At 42.3% G+C, this 16,521-nt stretch overlaps 3 protein-coding genes across 8 annotated transcripts; 1 reads left to right on the forward strand and 2 right to left on the reverse strand.

The window, feature by feature from the left end:
* Positions 1-2,534: 2,534 nt before the first annotated feature.
* LOC104422265 (zinc transporter 5) lies at positions 2,535-5,836 on the reverse strand. Its single transcript, XM_010034529.3, is given in 5 exon segments — positions 2,535-3,989; positions 3,992-5,155; positions 5,158-5,472; positions 5,474-5,641; positions 5,644-5,836. Coding segments are annotated over 5 exon segments (2,664 nt in total). The 5' UTR covers positions 5,740-5,836; the 3' UTR covers positions 2,535-3,068.
* Positions 5,837-6,904: 1,068 nt separating this feature from the next.
* On the forward strand, positions 6,905-9,937 carry LOC104422267 (E3 ubiquitin-protein ligase SIRP1). Of its 6 annotated transcripts, none has more exons than XM_039303809.1 (3): positions 6,905-7,069; positions 7,581-7,700; positions 7,951-9,325. In XM_039303809.1, the coding sequence occupies exon 3, from the start codon at positions 7,977-7,979 to the stop codon at positions 9,117-9,119; it is 1,143 nt and encodes a 380-aa protein (XP_039159743.1). In that variant the 5' UTR covers positions 6,905-7,069; positions 7,581-7,700; positions 7,951-7,976; the 3' UTR covers positions 9,120-9,325. The 6 variants fall into 6 exon arrangements, with proteins under 6 accessions (XP_039159743.1, XP_039159742.1, XP_039159741.1 ...); XM_039303808.1 differs by having other exon boundaries at positions 7,611-7,700; XM_039303810.1 differs by lacking the exon at positions 6,905-7,069 and adding an exon at positions 9,348-9,937 and having other exon boundaries at positions 7,142-7,700; positions 7,951-9,123.
* A 1,386-nt stretch (positions 9,938-11,323) lies between these two features.
* Positions 11,324-15,091, reverse strand: LOC104422268 (pyruvate kinase, cytosolic isozyme). The gene is made up of 3 exons (XM_010034537.3): positions 14,720-15,091; positions 12,799-13,260; positions 11,324-12,424 (listed from the first exon to the last, which is right to left on the reverse strand). Exons 1-3 carry the CDS (start codon positions 14,963-14,965, stop codon positions 11,612-11,614), a joined length of 1,521 nt encoding a protein of 506 aa, XP_010032839.2. The 5' UTR covers positions 14,966-15,091; the 3' UTR covers positions 11,324-11,611.
* Positions 15,092-16,521: the final 1,430 nt, after the last annotated feature.

The following is a 16,521-nucleotide window of genomic DNA, read 5'->3' on the forward strand; positions in this document are numbered from 1 at the left end:
AAAGACACTCTGTTACCTAATCTAATTCTCGGATGCTGATCTTCCACCACCGCTCATCATCTTTTGACCAAAAAATCCCGCCTCGACTCCCACATGATTAGCGGTCGTGATAGGCTTGGAATCGTGGGACCCGGATCCGTACAAGTGTTTGCCCTCGATTGCTTCCATCTTGTGATCTTTTTACTCACTTTCCTGGTCGTGATAGGCCAGGAAATTTCGGTATTGATTACAGCCGTATCGGTCGGTGCAGTCAAACCATTGACTAAATCAAATCAGAGGGTTTCAATAATTTGACACAGCGTATCTAAAGGTTCCTTTGTAGCGTGAAAATGAACGAATTGTCGAAATTCGTGAAAATTAATCAGTTCAAAATTGAATTGTCGAAAATTAACCGTTTGAATAAGGGAGACAGTCGATTAATTGAAAGTAAAAATATTTTCTATTTTAATTATTTAACAAGTCTTTCGGGATATTTTTAACAAAATTACTAATAATATGTCCCCATCCGCAAAATATAAATTCTTTTCCTATGCGGAAAATGATTTCAAATGCCTGCTGCTGCAAGAAAGGCTACATTCGTTTGGTCTTCCAAGTCAAAATGCGATAACTTTTTTAAAAAATAAAATCATAGCTTTTTCCTCATGCATAATAGTACAGACACGATAATAACAGACAAGCGTAATAGAAATTCGAATACTCATTGCCACAATACAGTCGAGCATGACCGCCGCGACAAGAGAACCCGCACTCTACCGGACCACCACAAGGCCGCCACCACTCGCTCGGACAGCGCTAGGGTGGCGACTATAATGGCGATGGCGGCGTCAAGCTGCGACAGGCCCACACGACCAGTAACAACGGCAGTGAAGAGGAAGAGGGACGAGGAAAAGAAAAACAAGGCATTTCAGCTTATTGGCAAAAGAAATGACCATTTGGTTCAAGTCATATTAAAAAAAAAAAATGCGTGACGATGACCGCACGAAGTCCATTCTCGAAAATGGTGGTGGTACTCAATTTGAAAAGAAGGAAAAAAATTAAACAAAGTTCCAACCACCAGACTGCACGATGAGAAAGAGGTTCCCATCATCTCTGTCATGTCTCTCTGATTGATCATTCAATACGATCATATTCTACGAGTCGTTTCACAGGACAGACAAAAGCGGTCGTACATCCAGCTGAAATTTCTAGGTAAGCCTCCTGTAAATTCCATGGACGTTCCCTGCTATTTTCTCCTGCTCTCTAGGGTGCATAGATATCCAGAAATTTTATTATATTCTATCTATTATTTGATAAATTATAATAATAAAATTGAATACTTTCACATCTTATTATGTCCATTTACGTAAATAAAAATAGTAAAAATCTTTCACAATACTTTTACCTAATTCATTTTTATTTCCTAATTTTTTAATTTTTTCCCCATCTTTTTATTTCTTTTTTCCCGTTCAATCGTTCTCTAATATTTCGACCAAAAAAAAATATTCTCTAATAGAATTTCATTAAATAATATACTAATATACCTAAAATATAACATAAATATTAATACATATTTATATATTGAATTTATAGTATAAAATAGAAACAAATTCAAATATATAAATAAAATTAAGAACAAATAAAAAAAGAAAGCGTTGTTATTTTGAATTTTTTATACTAAAATTCAAATATTATTGGAAAAAAATACCACAAAAATCCCAAATTTAATACAGAGTGACAAATTTACTCCAACTTTTTTGTGTGACAAAAATCTTAAACTATCAATTATAACACATTTGCCTCGAATTTTTTTCATGACAAAGAAAACCTAAATTTGTACATACATCACACATTTATCTTAAATTATAGGGTATTTTTGTCTTTTTTTCTTTTTCTTTTTTTCTTTTTTATTTACTTTTTTTCTTCTTCTCTCTTCCCTTCAGCAGAGGGAAGCCAAACCCAGGCGAGGGCAGCCCTTGCCAAATCCAGGGAGGGCCACCCTAACCCATCGCCAATAAAGGCAGCCCTCGCCTAAGTCCAGCTTTCCTCCACCATGGCCGACGAAGGGAAGAGAGGAGAAGAAGAAAGAAAGAAAAAAAAGAAAAAAGAAAAGAGATGAAAATACTATCGATTATAGAATTTTGGATAAATGGGTCATATTTAGCAAAGTTTGAATTTTTTTGTGTCACAAAAAAAAATTAGGGTAAATTTGTCACTCTGGACAAAGTTTAATATTTTTGGTAGCTTTTTCCCAATATTATTTTAATTTCATTAATTTAAGAGGTTTGTTATTCAAGGAAAACAAATTTTATATTATGAATATTAAAAATTTTATCTACCTTTATCCCACCTCTTTTATAAGATAATTTTATCTAGATACTATTCTCTTATATCCAATTTTATCTTGTCTTGAACAAAAACCATTCACTTGATCAGATGAGGAATTTTATCCTAACTACCAAACATAGCCTGATATTCTCTACAATTGGCCCAAATCGCAATCTTGCAAGTATACTTTACACTGCAAGCTGAGCTTAACACAATTTTCTTCAATTCCATAATCAAATGCTATCTAAGACTTTTTAGGATTCAGCATTAAATCGACCAAGTTCTGATTCATGGCTTCTTCGTTCATTCACAAGTTACAGCTACATAAATAAAACCAGGACAGAAAATCCTTTGGAGATTATGTTGCCGAGAGAAAGGAGTTCCCCGCGCATGCACATTGCATGGGTACTAACTTCTAAGCTATTTATTTACATCGAAGCAAATCTAATTTCTATGGACCAAATCAAAAGAGGGAGCCGCGATGACATTGAGGCAACAGCCCCTGCCATGCAATCTTTACCAGAATAAGGACAGCATTCCAGCAGTTGATTGATGGGTGTCTTGCATCTTCTCATTCAATATGAATTTTTGACAACTACATGGGAGTAACTGAGATAGAACCCAGAACAGCAGCGATAGCACTGCATATGGAGCTTCACTGACAATTTTAGTCAGTAATTTGAATCTGTCCTCACATTGGGGGTTTCTCTTTTCTTCAACCGGTCCCGAAAATGATGAAACTCAACATTAGTTCAAGATCAGCATTAAGTATGCTTGACACACTCCACCTGCAGCGTAAGATCGTTAATTCCAACATCATGCAGCATCCGGGAAACTTGTGCTTTTGCAGAAGCCTTGTCAGATTCCGTCTCAACATGGAGATGGATCGTTCCCACTACCTCTGTATTCGTAAAGCTCCACGCATGGAAATGTGGAATCCCCCTCACCTGCTTTATCTTTGTGACATTGTTTAGAGCATTAAATAGATCCCGTTCGTGAGCCCTAGGCACCCTTTGGAGCAATACCTCTGCCGAGTTCCTGAGCAACGGGATGACTGACAACACAATTAAAATGGAAATAAATATGGAGCTGGCAGGATCTGCAACAAGCCATCCCTTGTACTTTATCAACAGAGTCGATACAACGACTCCAACACTTCCCATTGTATCTGCTAGAACGTGCAAGAATATCCCTTCCATGTTGTGGTCAATGTGATGGTGACTGTGCTTTTTTGCTTCGCCTTCACTTGAAGGTAGATTTCTCTGGTGGATTTGACTAATGGACGAACTGAGACCATGGGCGTGTGGGGCTGCTGTCTGAGTAGGCAGACATCCATCTGCATGACCTTCAGTGGAGTGATGATTTGTGAAGACCGGCTCATGATGATGATGGTCATGACCATGACCATGAGCATGGTCATTGTGATGACCATGATCACAACCATGAGAACCTTCACTATGATTGTCAGCATGGTCATGACCGTGACAACTAGAGCTCCCCAGAGTAGGATAAGCAACTTTAGCATCGCCATTGCCGTGTTGATCAGAATGATGGTGATCATGCTGATTATGATGACCAGAACAAGATTTTTCATGGCAATCATGCTCAACAGAAATACATTTCTGATCCTCAATGTGGCAGTCATGGTCATGTTGGTGTTGGGAATGGGAATGGGAATGGGAATGGGACCGGAGTGGGAAGGCGAGTGAGAGCAGGATCCACCATGTGCATGATGATGCTCTTCATGGAAGAATATCAACCCAATCACATTGACAAGAAGCCCGCCAATGGACACAATTAACAAACTGTTGGTCGAGATCTCCTGAGGGTCCAAAATTCTTTCAATAGACTCTAATACAATAAGTGCTCCAACCAACACCAGAAAAACTGCATTAACATACCCAGAGAGAACCTCAAATCTCCCACGACCATAATTGAACTGACCATTAGCAGGCAAGCGAGATATATACGAAGCATAAAGGCCTATAGCCAGAGCAGCACAGTCAAACAACATGTGGCATGCATCTGATATCAAGCCAAGACTGTTGCTCATGAACCCAACTACGAACTCAACAACCATGTAGCCAGCATTGATCAAGAGGAAAAGCGCAATCTTGCGAGACTTCCTTTCGCTCAAAATGTGACGGATGGGCTTTATGATCGAGGTAGTAAATGGCTCCGACGATTCCAAACCCAATTCGGCATAACTCGAGTAAATAGGATCCAGCTCCGCAACAGCAACATAAAGAAGTATCCCACAAAGCAATAATCCCCAAAGCGAGAGCTCAGGGAAGTAAAACAACTCCAAAACCACCGTGCAGGCGAACGTAACCAAAAATTCCCTCCGAAAATCTTTAGAGCTAACGAACTTCTCATCACTGCAATTCTCACTCAACAGCACTCCAAAAACAACAGTATTAGCTAGAGGCCAACCTAAACTAGTAACCGAAATACTATCTCCTTCGTGCTCAAAGACGAGAATGCTAATCACAGCAGGAACAAGGAGCACAATAGATGTATAGAGCAGCGAAATCAATCTAACCCGTTTCTGCCCCAGCTCTTGCAGCACTCCCCGATTCATGGACACGCGCTCGTAACACCCCAAAAATCCGGACAAGAACGGCAACAGCATCGGCCATATCCTCAAACAATTCTCTCTAGGCAATACCAAGAACCTCCATTTATCATCAGAAGACGACGATCCGGAAAAGGGGAAACACATGTTCCGGTCCCAACTTAGAGCCAAAAGAAACAATCCCAGAAACAATGCAGCAAACCCGCGAACCCGGGAGGATCGATTCTTACCCAGATATCCGGAATCCCAAATCCTCCCCTCGGCGAGGAACCGGGCGGCGAAACGTTGCCGGACAATTCGGCGAGGATCATGGCCGCGGCGCCGCAGTACCGGAGGGCCTGGAATCGGAGGAGGAACACGACGGCCAGGAGGACGGATTTCTCGGCGAGGACCTTGTTCTGCGAGGGGGAGAGGGAGGTCAGGACGAGGAGGGGCTGGCTCTGGAGCTTGGACTGGAGGGCGAAGGATTTGGAGGAGGAAGAGGAGAAAGGGGAGAGGAGGGCGAAGGAGAGGGAGAGGAGGAAGGAGAGGAGAGAGACGAGGAAGGAGAAGGGGAAGAGAGAGAAGGAGGGCGGGGAGGAGCGGAGGAAGGGGGAGGAGGAGGGAGTAGAGGGATCGGAGGGAGAAGAGGAGGAGGAGGAGGAAGGAGAGGGAGGATCTGCCGCCGCCGCCGCCGCCGCCCCCCCGGGCGGAGGAGGGGGTGAGGAGAGGGAGACCGCGCGACTTCGACGGGGTCGTGGTCGGCGTCGACGAGGGGAAGGAGAAGGAGGGTAGGACCTCGAGGTGGCCGCGGCGGCGCGCGGCGGGACGGAGATCCGGTGAGGGCGGTGGTGGCGGTGGTGGTGGCCGTGGTCTTCCATGGCGGCGGCCGGCGGCGGGGGAGTCGCGGCGGTTAGATGCGGGACGCTGCGGGGCGGTAATGAAGACGACGGCGTTGAATTTGCATTTGCAACGCGACGTCTCCTATGCTCAGTCAAGTAAAGGGAAGAAGACCTTTAAAAATCATTTTCATAAAATAAATAAATTAATAACACAAAATTAAGACCTTTTGACTCCGTTTATTTTCTTTTTTTGGGTCAAAGTTAACATTTACTTCTAGACGGCTTAAAAAGGAGATATTTTTTTTATAAATTATTATCAGATCTCCCATCGATATAAAATATATATATATATATATATAGTAGCGTGTATATTTGACATCGGCTTTTTTAACCAAACTTTTTTATGATTAACCATTGAACGATAAATATAATATATATTTTGTACCGATGATGAACCTAATAAAAGTCCTATTTCTTTGCTAGTGAATGATAAGGGTAGTGTAAATAAATTGTCACTAAAAATGGTAAATTGACCGGTTTTAGGCAATTGACAAATTAAATTTCTATATTTCAAATTTTTAGGATGGGCACCTATGCTCGATTTGAATTTTGATTTTATAAGCACCATATCTGGATGGATAAATTTTGATCCTACTTGTCTTTAAAATTTTACTTAAATGAGTTGACAACCTCGCACAATTATAAAACTTCAACTTTTAGATGAAATTTTTTTGTTCTCTTCTATCAATACCTATAAGATAGGTAACAAAATCTTCAAATCTACTAATCTTAGTGAATGTACATGCACATACGTCTTGGTATTTGGATGGCTCGTACTCCCTCATGTTCCCACCCAAATTTCTCTTCGAATGTGAGAGGTGACATAATAAGGTCTTTCATTCCAAGGAGAATCGTCCCGTCCATCTCTTCTCACGTGAGTCTTTTTAACTGTCTCCTCAGGTTCAAAAAGGCTTAAATTGAAAAAAAAAAAAAAAAAAAAAGGAAAAGGGGAAATTCAGTAATTAGAAATGAAATCCTAACCCATTGAGAAAAAAAAAAAAAAAAAAGGCATCCCCTTCCTATAAAAAACGGGAAAATCCGAGGAAAAAAAGAAAAGAAAAGGAGAAAAGGACAGGCGTTGGAAAGTAGAGGAGAGAGGAGAGAGAGAGAGAACGCGGTTGGTCTGTCCTTTAGCCAAGAATCTTCAACCATTTCCAATCCTCTGTCTCTCTCTATCTCCCCTTCCTTTCCCTTTTTCTTCCACCTCCTCGGCTTTGCTTTTCTCTCTCTCTCTTTTTACCTCTGGAATTCCTGTTGAGGCCAAAATCAAACATCGGCAACGGGTCCGAAGCTGCAACGCCTTTGTCGGGTCGGTATCATTCCTTCCCCCTTCCTCCTCCTCCTCCTCCTCCTCTCTTTCCTCGATCTTTCTCGGGTGGGTGTTCGATCTCTCTCTCGTCTCATCTGGGTTCCGTTCAACGTTCGTCGAAACGTGCTCTGTTGATTCGTTCGTGGTATTGGGTTTCTTCTTCTTTACGCGTCGGTCTGCGTCTGAATTCGGGCGGTGATGTGTTCGGGTAGAACCTGGGTGCGCTCGTGATTTTCTTGTTTCCAGATCGTGGTGTTTCTCGTGTTCATTTTGGGTTTTATCCCTTTTCCCCCAAAATTGAGCGCGGTTGTTTTTCCTGAGCGAAACCCGCTTTTTATGATTTGTGGGTTCTTTCTTTTCCCCCCTATTTTCGAGGTGATGTGCGAATTTGGGAGCTTAGTTTGAAGCTGGGTTTGATGTTTGTTTGGGATCCTTCCGATTGTTGTCTGTCTTGCCTTTTTTTGGAATTGAAAGCAAAACGTTGACTTTGGTCCTCTGTGTTTTGTTGAAGAGCAAGTTTGAGATTAACCCTTCTCTTCAGTTGAAGGATGATTTTCGTCCCCCCTACTGTATTTGTGAACGTTTCCTTCGAGCTACAGAGTTGAAGATGGACCCAATTGGAGTTCGGAAGGTAATCGATGGGGTTTGCTGAATGATTTGGGATTTATCAGAGCTTGGAGTGTTTCTTTTTTTTTTCCCCCTGGTTTGTGCATGTTTAGAGGAGATTTTGATGTTTGGATGTCACAAAATCATTGTCTATGAGCAAGATCTGTCATGGTTTTGGAAAACGTGGAATCTCTGTAGACTTGTGCTGCATATTGACTCGTCTAATTATTTTTAGCCTATGATGGTTGTTAATTTTACTGCTTTGGGCATGACAGAACTGAAGGGGGAACAGGGAGACAAGATGGAGGAAGCAATGGCCGCAAGATATTGGTGTCACCAGTGCTTACGAATGGTGAATCCCATTCTGGAAGCAGAGATCAAGTGCCCGTACTGTGAAAGCGGTTTTATTGAAGAGATGAACTCCACCATGAGGGATTCACAGGACTCTGATGGTGACCTTGGGTCAGACCGCGCACTCTCTCTTTGGGCACCAATTTTGCTTGGGATGATGGGCAACAGCCGTAGAAGGCGTAGGTTGAGACGCTTCGGGTTTGAAGATGAAGATGATGATACCGAGGAGGGTGAGTCACGTCATGGTGGTGACATGGAATTGGATCGGGAAATTGATTCCATAATTCGTAGGAGGAGGAGAAGCTCAGCCACTATTTTGCGATTGTTGCGAGATGCTAGAGCTGGAATTGCATCTGAATCAGAATTTGCAGATGTTGCTAGAGACAGAGATGGAGATAGGGACAGGCATAGGGAAAGAGAGCGTGTGATCTTGATAAATCCATTTAATCAAACTATAGTCCTTCAGGGTTCATCAGATTATTCGAGAGAGAACTCAAACCTAATTGGCTCGCTGGGTGATTATTTTGTTGGCCCCGGTTTGGATTTGCTGTTGCAACATTTGGCAGAAAATGATCCCAACGGACACGGTACTCCACCCGCCAGAAAGGAGGCCATTGAAGCTATGCCAACCGTGAAGATGACGGAGAATGTGCAGTGTTCAGTATGCTTGGATGATTTCCATGTTGGAGCAGAAGCGAAAGAGATGCCATGTAAGCATAAGTTTCATAGCGGCTGTATCTTGCCTTGGCTCGAGCTCCATAGTTCTTGCCCCGTCTGCCGCTTTCAGTTGCCTATTGATGAATCAAAGACTGATGCTGATGGATCCAGGAACGGAAATGACACTGGTGAGAGGGAGAGGGAGAGGGAAAGGGGGAGGGGGAGGGAGAGGGAGAGGGAGAGGGAAAGGGAGAGTGCTCAGGGTAGTGGTGAAGAAGGAGAAGGGAACCAGAGAAATGAAAATGGCAGGAGGTTTAATATCTGGTCTCCCCTTAGTTGGTTCTCTTCCAACTCTGGATCACATTCTGGGGGAGGAAATTCTACCTCATCGCCATCAGGTTCATCATCGAATGGACGTGAAGATGCTTCATCTTAAACTGGTGAGAATTAATAATAATTCTTACTAGTTCTGGTATTTTCTTTCTTGGCTTGTTGCTGTGGCAGTCTGGAGTTACGTTGTACATAGTATTGTACTCGCTTATGTGGAATTTTCCAACAAGATATTGCTATTTTTTTCCCATTTGTTGGAGATTTGTATTTTCTTTTATGCTTTTAAAAGCGGAAACCAGAAGGATTTACTCATCCTTATGTGATGACAAAACAGCTATCGCGACTGCGACTGGCGTTGCTGTCAATCCGTTACCCCTTTTTGTATTCAAATATGTGATGCTTCAAGGGGGTCCTTGTTAACCTCTCATGATAGAAACCAAAACTATGTTGGGGAAGTTGGTGCGCTCGGGGAGAACTTGGTACAAGCCACTGATCATAAGACGAGAAAAGCTCATTGAAGTTATGCCGACATGTGGGTGGGGTGGCAGCTTTCAGTGCTTCAATGAAGAAGAGAAGAAGAGAGACCCTTTGACGGAGATGGAGGTTGAAAAACAGGTTGACATACCTTGATCTTACAGAAGGCGAAGGCAATGAGCATAGCAGGTATAACGAGATGCACGCGACACATTTTAAGGCGGGTCGATTTCTGAGTTCTGTTGCAGACAAGGTCCATGCAAAAGCAGGATCTTTTCACTGCAATGTGTCTCTTTTGATTGCAACTGTTCCAAAGCTTGTCTTACTTACTAGATCGAAGCACCCTCTGGGTAGCGGTATCATGAGGTGTGAACATCGTATAACAGGGAATCTGGGCAGAGTTCCTGCTTGTAATTTTCGATCAGTTAATGAAATTCCCTTGTCATGAAACCGTGACCCAAATACAGGGAGACGACATCGTATGTATGAGCCGGACCTTCTGCTTACGAAGGCATTAGTCAAGATAGGTTTTTGATTGTCAACTCCCTAGGCTCCGAAGGAGTGATGATCCAAGTTTCCCCCGGACTAGAGAAAGAGTCTGCCATTGGAGTATCACTCATTTGGCCTTAAGGCCAAGCCGAAGTAATCTAGGGTCGAAAGTCTTCAAAAGATGCAGAGGAGCCATTTAGCGTGCGGTGCGCATTTATCAGACACGGCTTTTTTTAACAAGCGGGACCGCCTACTCTTGAAAATAGACATGACTACACGTCCTGCCTAGTCCTGCCTAGTACTGCCTAGTCCTGCCCATGCGAAGTTCAATGGTCAGCACGACTCCCTTATTGCAGGGAATCCACAACGTGTTCGTGGGGTTTGGATGTTATATGCTTGTTTGGATTGGTTCGAGCTGGGAGTGGAACCACATCATTTGAGGGTGGACCAAAAGCCATGACTTAGACGGAACGTTTTTTCCCAGAAACTGCTCCCCCCATGTGGTATCTGACTCTTTCCCATGTACTTTCCACACGAGAGAAGGCGTCGAATCTTTCATGTGATCCACGACTCGTTTTCTTCTTTTTTGGGCTTGTCGCGTCCGACGATCAGAAGCGGACGACACGTCAACTGCCTTCCTCGTCGTTTCTTCATGGAAATTATCAAAATTGACGTGGACTTGAAGGCTGCATCACCAAACGCAACAGATCATGCATCGCTGATTGATTTTCTAAATTATTTCGGGAACGACTACGCCCGGTCTTAGCCGAGACATCGATGCCCGTCCTGGACAGCAACGTAAATCGCTTGTCCCTCTCTCTAGATCTTGCTTGATTGATTGATCATTGCAAAGCTTTAGGCGAGATACATTTAATTTCATGTGATGGTAAATATCGCATTGACAAGATTTAAGACCGATCCCAAGCTTATATCAAAGTTTCCTAAGATTTGAACAATTAAAGAGCCAGAGATTGTTCTTTTTCTTCTGTTTCAAGACGGTGGCTCGATTGTAAAAGCTCGACTAAATTTTTCTCTTACACGGGCAGGCTATAAACGATATATTGCGGCCGACATTTTAAGTTTTCTCATCAGTGTGACCTCTTTTTTCATCTAAAAACGCAAATCAAATTTAACAAAATTCATCTTCACTTCAAAGAAATCGATCTATCACTTAGGTGAAACTTTACATACTAAAATTACGTCATTTTAGATGACCCGCGGCATACAGGGCCAAGAACACTATACTAAACACTGCCGACAACGCAAACACTATAGGCATGGCCAAATTATATCGCAGCACAATAAAGCATGAGAAACAGTAACACGAGCACCAAAGCAAACCGACACTAAATGGAATCTTAGTAATATCAAAAGAGAACAGTTGACAAACAGTAGGATCCCATGTCCTTCACCGAATAGATGGACCCCATCTAAAGGAAAGTCTCCAAATAATTCATTTTCACAAGTCTGGGCATCTCTATGTGTTTCACCATAACATTTCAAGGTTATGATACCCTCAATTAGAAATTACAGAAAGCATTATAGACTCGTATCTCAAGATATTCCAGAGTAAAAATCCTCTCTTAAAAATTGCAAGAAAAATGCAAAATTGAACATCACCACCAGACCTCCACATTATTTCACAACCAAGATCTTGATCACTGAAGCATTTCCAATGCGATGTAGAACCACCACAGAATCCCCATTTCTGCAGAGTCCTTTACCCTTAGCGACCTGAAGTGCAAACTCAATGGCTTCTTCCGTGGTTTCTGCAGACGAAGCCCTGGAAGATCCTGCGCATAAAACAGGCACCAACCCCCTGAATATGAGGCTATGCCTTGCTGGAGCCTCGTCGCTGCAAAACCAGTCAAATGAATCTGTTGTGATCTCAGGAACAACAACCGATAATATGGGTAAGCCGGGCCTGTACTTAGCCACCAGTTTTGCTGTACTTCCTCCTCTAGTAAGAACCAGTATAAGAGCTGCTTGAGCAGAGTTGGCCGTTCTAACAGCAGAAGAAGCCAGGCTCTCCAATGGGCTCATGGGAACTGGTGAGTGTTCCATTATCCGTTTAAAAACATCTCCATGGTTAAGAGTGCCCTCTGCTTCTATGCAAATTTTTGCCATGGTGCGAACTGCGAGCTCTGGATAAGCTCCTGCAGCCGTTTCACCACTCAGCATCACACAGTCGCTGCCATCAAGGACAGCATTAGCAACATCAGTAGCTTCCGCCCTCGTCGGCCGGGGTGATTTTATCATGGATTCAAGCATCTGTGTGGCTGTGACCACTGGTTTACCTTGAATGTTGCACTTGTAGATCATCACTTTCTGTGCAAGGAATATCTTCTCAATTGGGATTTCCATTCCAAGGTCACCACGAGCCACCATAAATGCATCAGAATTTGCAAGAATGTCATCGAAATTTGCAACACCTTCTTGATTCTCGACCTACCAAATGTCATTCACAGAAAGGGACCAACCAATATTTAGAATGGAAATTTTGACTAACCTTATAAATTGCAACTCATTGGCTGCTAGGATAAACCAAACCCAAGGGAGAACTATAATGCCGTACTTATACATATGAAAGAATCCAAATCTTCAGAAATGCATTTCTGTATCCATGTAATTGTCATTTAAAAATTTAATCACTTAATACACCATTCATACTAGCCCAAATAAGTATCTATTTTCCTAGTTGTCACTTTCTCAGTTTCTAAAGGAGAAAACAACTCAATGAATTGCTTCCTGATAAATGCATGTTAGCAGAAACTTTGACAACATAAGTCATTGGTCCAGATAGAGGCACAGATTCATCATACCTTTGACATAAGAAGAATGTTCTTCGCATGCTTCCCAAGCAACTTCCGTACCTCCACGAGGTCTGAACCTTTCCTAACGAAGGAAAGAGCAATCATGTCAATCTTATTGGGAATGCCCCACTGCAAGATATCTTCTTTGTCTTTTTCGGTCAACGTTGGAAGGTCCACGATAACACCAGGAAGATTCACATTCTTTCTCTCGCCGAGAACTGCAGAGTTCTCACAGCGACAATGAACTAGACCCTGTTCTTTGTCACAGGATAATACAGTAAATGAGATTGTCCCATCCGCACAAAGAATGACACTTCCGGGCTTTAGATCCTCAGCCAACTTTTTGTAGCTCATGCAAATCATTTCCTCATCCCCCTTAATGCTATAGTCAGTAGATATCGTGATCTCATGGCCCTGCTTCAATTGTATGGGCTTAGCATCCTTCAGAAATCCAGTTCGAATCTCTGGCCCCTGCAGCATTGAATGTTAGCAATCAGAATTCCGATCATGTTTGTCTTAACTGAGAGCTATGCATTTAGACAATAGTAGTGACATTAGCATATGCAAAGAAAATAGTAATGGGAGAGATAAACATGCCAACATCTCATGTTAATAGAAGTTGACAGAAAGGAGCATTTTGGATAATCTTCATGCTGGGATTGTTGTGGAGCTTCAAACAAGATACAGTGGAACACATCAAAATCAATAGCTTACTCAAAGCAACACATAGATATATATATGGCTTCTAATCAGGTATAAAGAGAGATTGGTTTACTAAGGTTGACATCAAATTTCCAGCTAAAAACAGATATCAGCAAGACCGTTTTCCGTACAAGAAGTAGCATCCTGAAGAAATCGCATCTATGAATCCCAGCAAGATGCATTATCCTATCTTCAAACATCAAGGTTCAGTTTTACTCCCATGGAAAATAAAAAGTTCACATATGTTGATCCTGTGTCATTCAACTGTTACACCAAGTAAATTCCATTCTCACAATTAACAATTTCTTCTAAAGCATGAAAGTAAGTAAGTTTTGCGGTATTTCTAAAAGTTCAACTGTTGATTTCTTGGCTAAATAACATCTAAGTCACTTGTACTTTGAGTGAAGAAAAGCTTATTTGCCCATTCGCATGGCATTCTGTTTGGCTCACATTCTATGTCAGCAACATTAACAAAGAGAGAGCCCCAAAGAGAATTTCATTTATTTTGTGTGTGCGTGTGTGTGCGTGTGTGTCTGGACACCACACGCGTCAAATGAATCATTAGGAAACTTTTGCAATCAGCCACATGAGCAGACAAAACAAGCGCTATTGTTTGTGGAAGAGCTTGCTTGCTTCAATTACATAATATAAGAAAAAGTGGCCTTGAAATCGAATTACTTACAACACAAGAGAGAAAAATGCAAATGCTAGAGCATCAAACATTGCAGTGAAGAGATCTTCACCTTAAATGGCTTTCCAAAGCGAATTTAATCGATGCAATTCAAAGACTTACCATTTTCAAAAGGAAATCCTTTGCTAAAGTAGTCAAGAAAATATATCGACGGAATAAATATTAAACTTGCAGAGCAAGCTCAAATTGCAAACCTACGCTCAAAAATCACGAGGCCCATCAAGACAACAGTCATCACCTAGATTTTCCGACTGTAACCGCAAACATAAATGCAAGATCGAATTTTAACATGAATCTTGGCCGGGCGCAATCGCGGAACTAGCGCACAAAGAAGGATCGGAGTCGCCGTGCCGCCCGAACACCGACAACCACCCCGCACACAGCACAACTCAATCGATCGACACGCAACGAATCATGCGTACCCCAGCCATCGTCAACCCATCCAATCCAAATCCAGACGCATATCAGACCGGAAAATCAGGAACTCAAAACCCCAACGACAGAGCGCGAAAGCCCGCGGCCCGGGGGTGGGTTTACCTTGGTGTCGAGCATGACGGCGCAGAGGATGCCGGTGCTCTCCATGGCCTGGCGGAGGTTGTCGAGGGTCTCCTGGTGGTACTCGTGGGAGCCGTGGGAGAAGTTGAAGCGGGCGACGTTCATGCCGGCCCGCAGCAGCTTCTCGGTCATGGCCACGGACCGGGACGCCGGCCCCAGGGTGCACACGATCTTCGTCTTCGGCCTCGCCTCGGCCCCTCCTCCGACGTAGCCGTTGACCTGATCCATCTCCGCCCTCGAATGCCGCCGCGCCTTCCGATCACGAGAAGAGGATGAGAGAGAGAAAGAGGTTTGACTGGCTGTGAAGGAAAACCGGAGAAGGTGTTTGTTGAATTCACGCTAACATTCGACAGTTCCGGGGACCTTAAAGGCGATCCCTTTTTTCTTGACCAGCAAGCCAATAGGGAAAATTAGGGTTTTTTCTTTTTCTTTTTTCTTGTTTTGTTCCTTTCTTTTACTTTTAAATTATGAAAATAAAGGTGCTTGTCCAAAAAAAAAAATTATGAAAATAAAGGTGGAATCCATTCCTGTTCTTTTTTTTTTTTTTTTTGGTAAAGGAATCCATTCCTGTTCTTTAGGTGCTCTTTTTTCTTTTTTTGCTTCATTTTTTTTTCTCATTATTTCTTGAAAGGTCGAATTTAAGTAAACCATCCCTTGGCTTACAATCGAGACACATAGCAATTATGATGATATAGTAGAGCGACGGAACGATCGGAATTGTGGTACGAAATGAATGAGAAAATGTAAAGCGATTGAGAGATGCCCTATTGATGAGTTAGTCGAGTGGAACGAAAGTTGAAGTGACAATGGAATTCATCTCAAAAGCAAATCAGCCGTAAAAGATGAAAAATAGGCAGCATCTTTAGCTACTTTGCCGTAGGGTGTTGAGTCGACTGCTTAAAAGAATTGAAGTCTTCGAAGGAGGTGGAAATCAAATAATGCACGTACCGGAAAAGCTTGCCTGATGTAATGACATTCGCTAAGTTGGAGATAGATTAGATGTTGCTGGAAGTTGGACGGCACCATTCAACTGAAGAGGCGTGCAAGTTAGGGGTGAGCAATCTGGGGTGGGTAGGCTCTAAATTTAAAAGTTGAAGCCTATCTTGTCAAAACCAATTCTCGATTTTTGGGGTTTAGAAAATACTTTGGAGACTTTGAAACCGAATCAAACCAGCGAGAAAGTATCAATTCGGTTCAATTTAAAGATCCACCTTAGAGCGGTGCTCTCCTCTAATCAATTCTTCCGAGAAGCCCAAATATGGAGGTGCATACAAGCGAGTCCCACTATTAAATTATGTGGCTTCACGTGCTTCACTTGAGTTTCACATCATTCAATCGCCCAAATTTATTAGGCTCATATACACTCGGATTTGTGCAGAGTCTTGGTCCACATTTTGTCCCTATGATAATATGGTGCAATATCTCCGTTGAAGTCCATCGATGAAAAGTAAATCGAAGTCAAGTCCAATTGTATCTAATGAATGAAAATCGAAGTTTCCATGATCTAAATTTTGGGGTCCAGCGGTGAAGATTAAAGTGGCTCTAAAACACTTATGAAGGATCATTAATTACGCTTTGGAAATATCGATATTTTTATTTAAAGTACGTGAATTTTTCAAAAGGCCTTATTATCCAATTTTCAAAATGTATTCGACACACACATTATTGTCAGCGATCTTAAGGCAGTGTGGTTAGGACACTGGTTGATAAGATCCTTAAATTTCTACCAATGTCATGTTTACCCCTTGCCTATATTACATAAAAAGATATATGATGATTCTGTC

Source organism: Eucalyptus grandis, chromosome 10 (genome assembly GCF_016545825.1).
Source record: "Eucalyptus grandis isolate ANBG69807.140 chromosome 10, ASM1654582v1, whole genome shotgun sequence".
Classification (NCBI taxonomy): Eukaryota; Viridiplantae; Streptophyta; class Magnoliopsida; order Myrtales; family Myrtaceae; genus Eucalyptus; species Eucalyptus grandis.

What these genes read in the sequence shown, in the direction of transcription:
- LOC104422267 (XM_039303809.1), top strand. Translation starts at nt 7,977, where the DNA reads ATGGAGGAAGCAATGGCCGCAAGATATTGGTGTCACCAGTGCTTACGA.
- LOC104422268 (XM_010034537.3), bottom strand. Translation starts at nt 14,965, where the DNA reads ATGGATCAGGTCAACGGCTACGTCGGAGGAGGGGCCGAGGCGAGGCCG. An exon ending in CCGTCATGCTCGACACCAAG is followed by an intron (nt 13,261 to 14,719) that starts GTAAACCCACCC and finishes TCAATGCTGCAG; the next exon opens with GGGCCAGAGATTCGAACTGG. An exon ending in ACATTCTTCTTATGTCAAAG is followed by an intron (nt 12,425 to 12,798) that starts GTATGATGAATC and finishes GACATTTGGTAG; the next exon opens with GTCGAGAATCAAGAAGGTGT.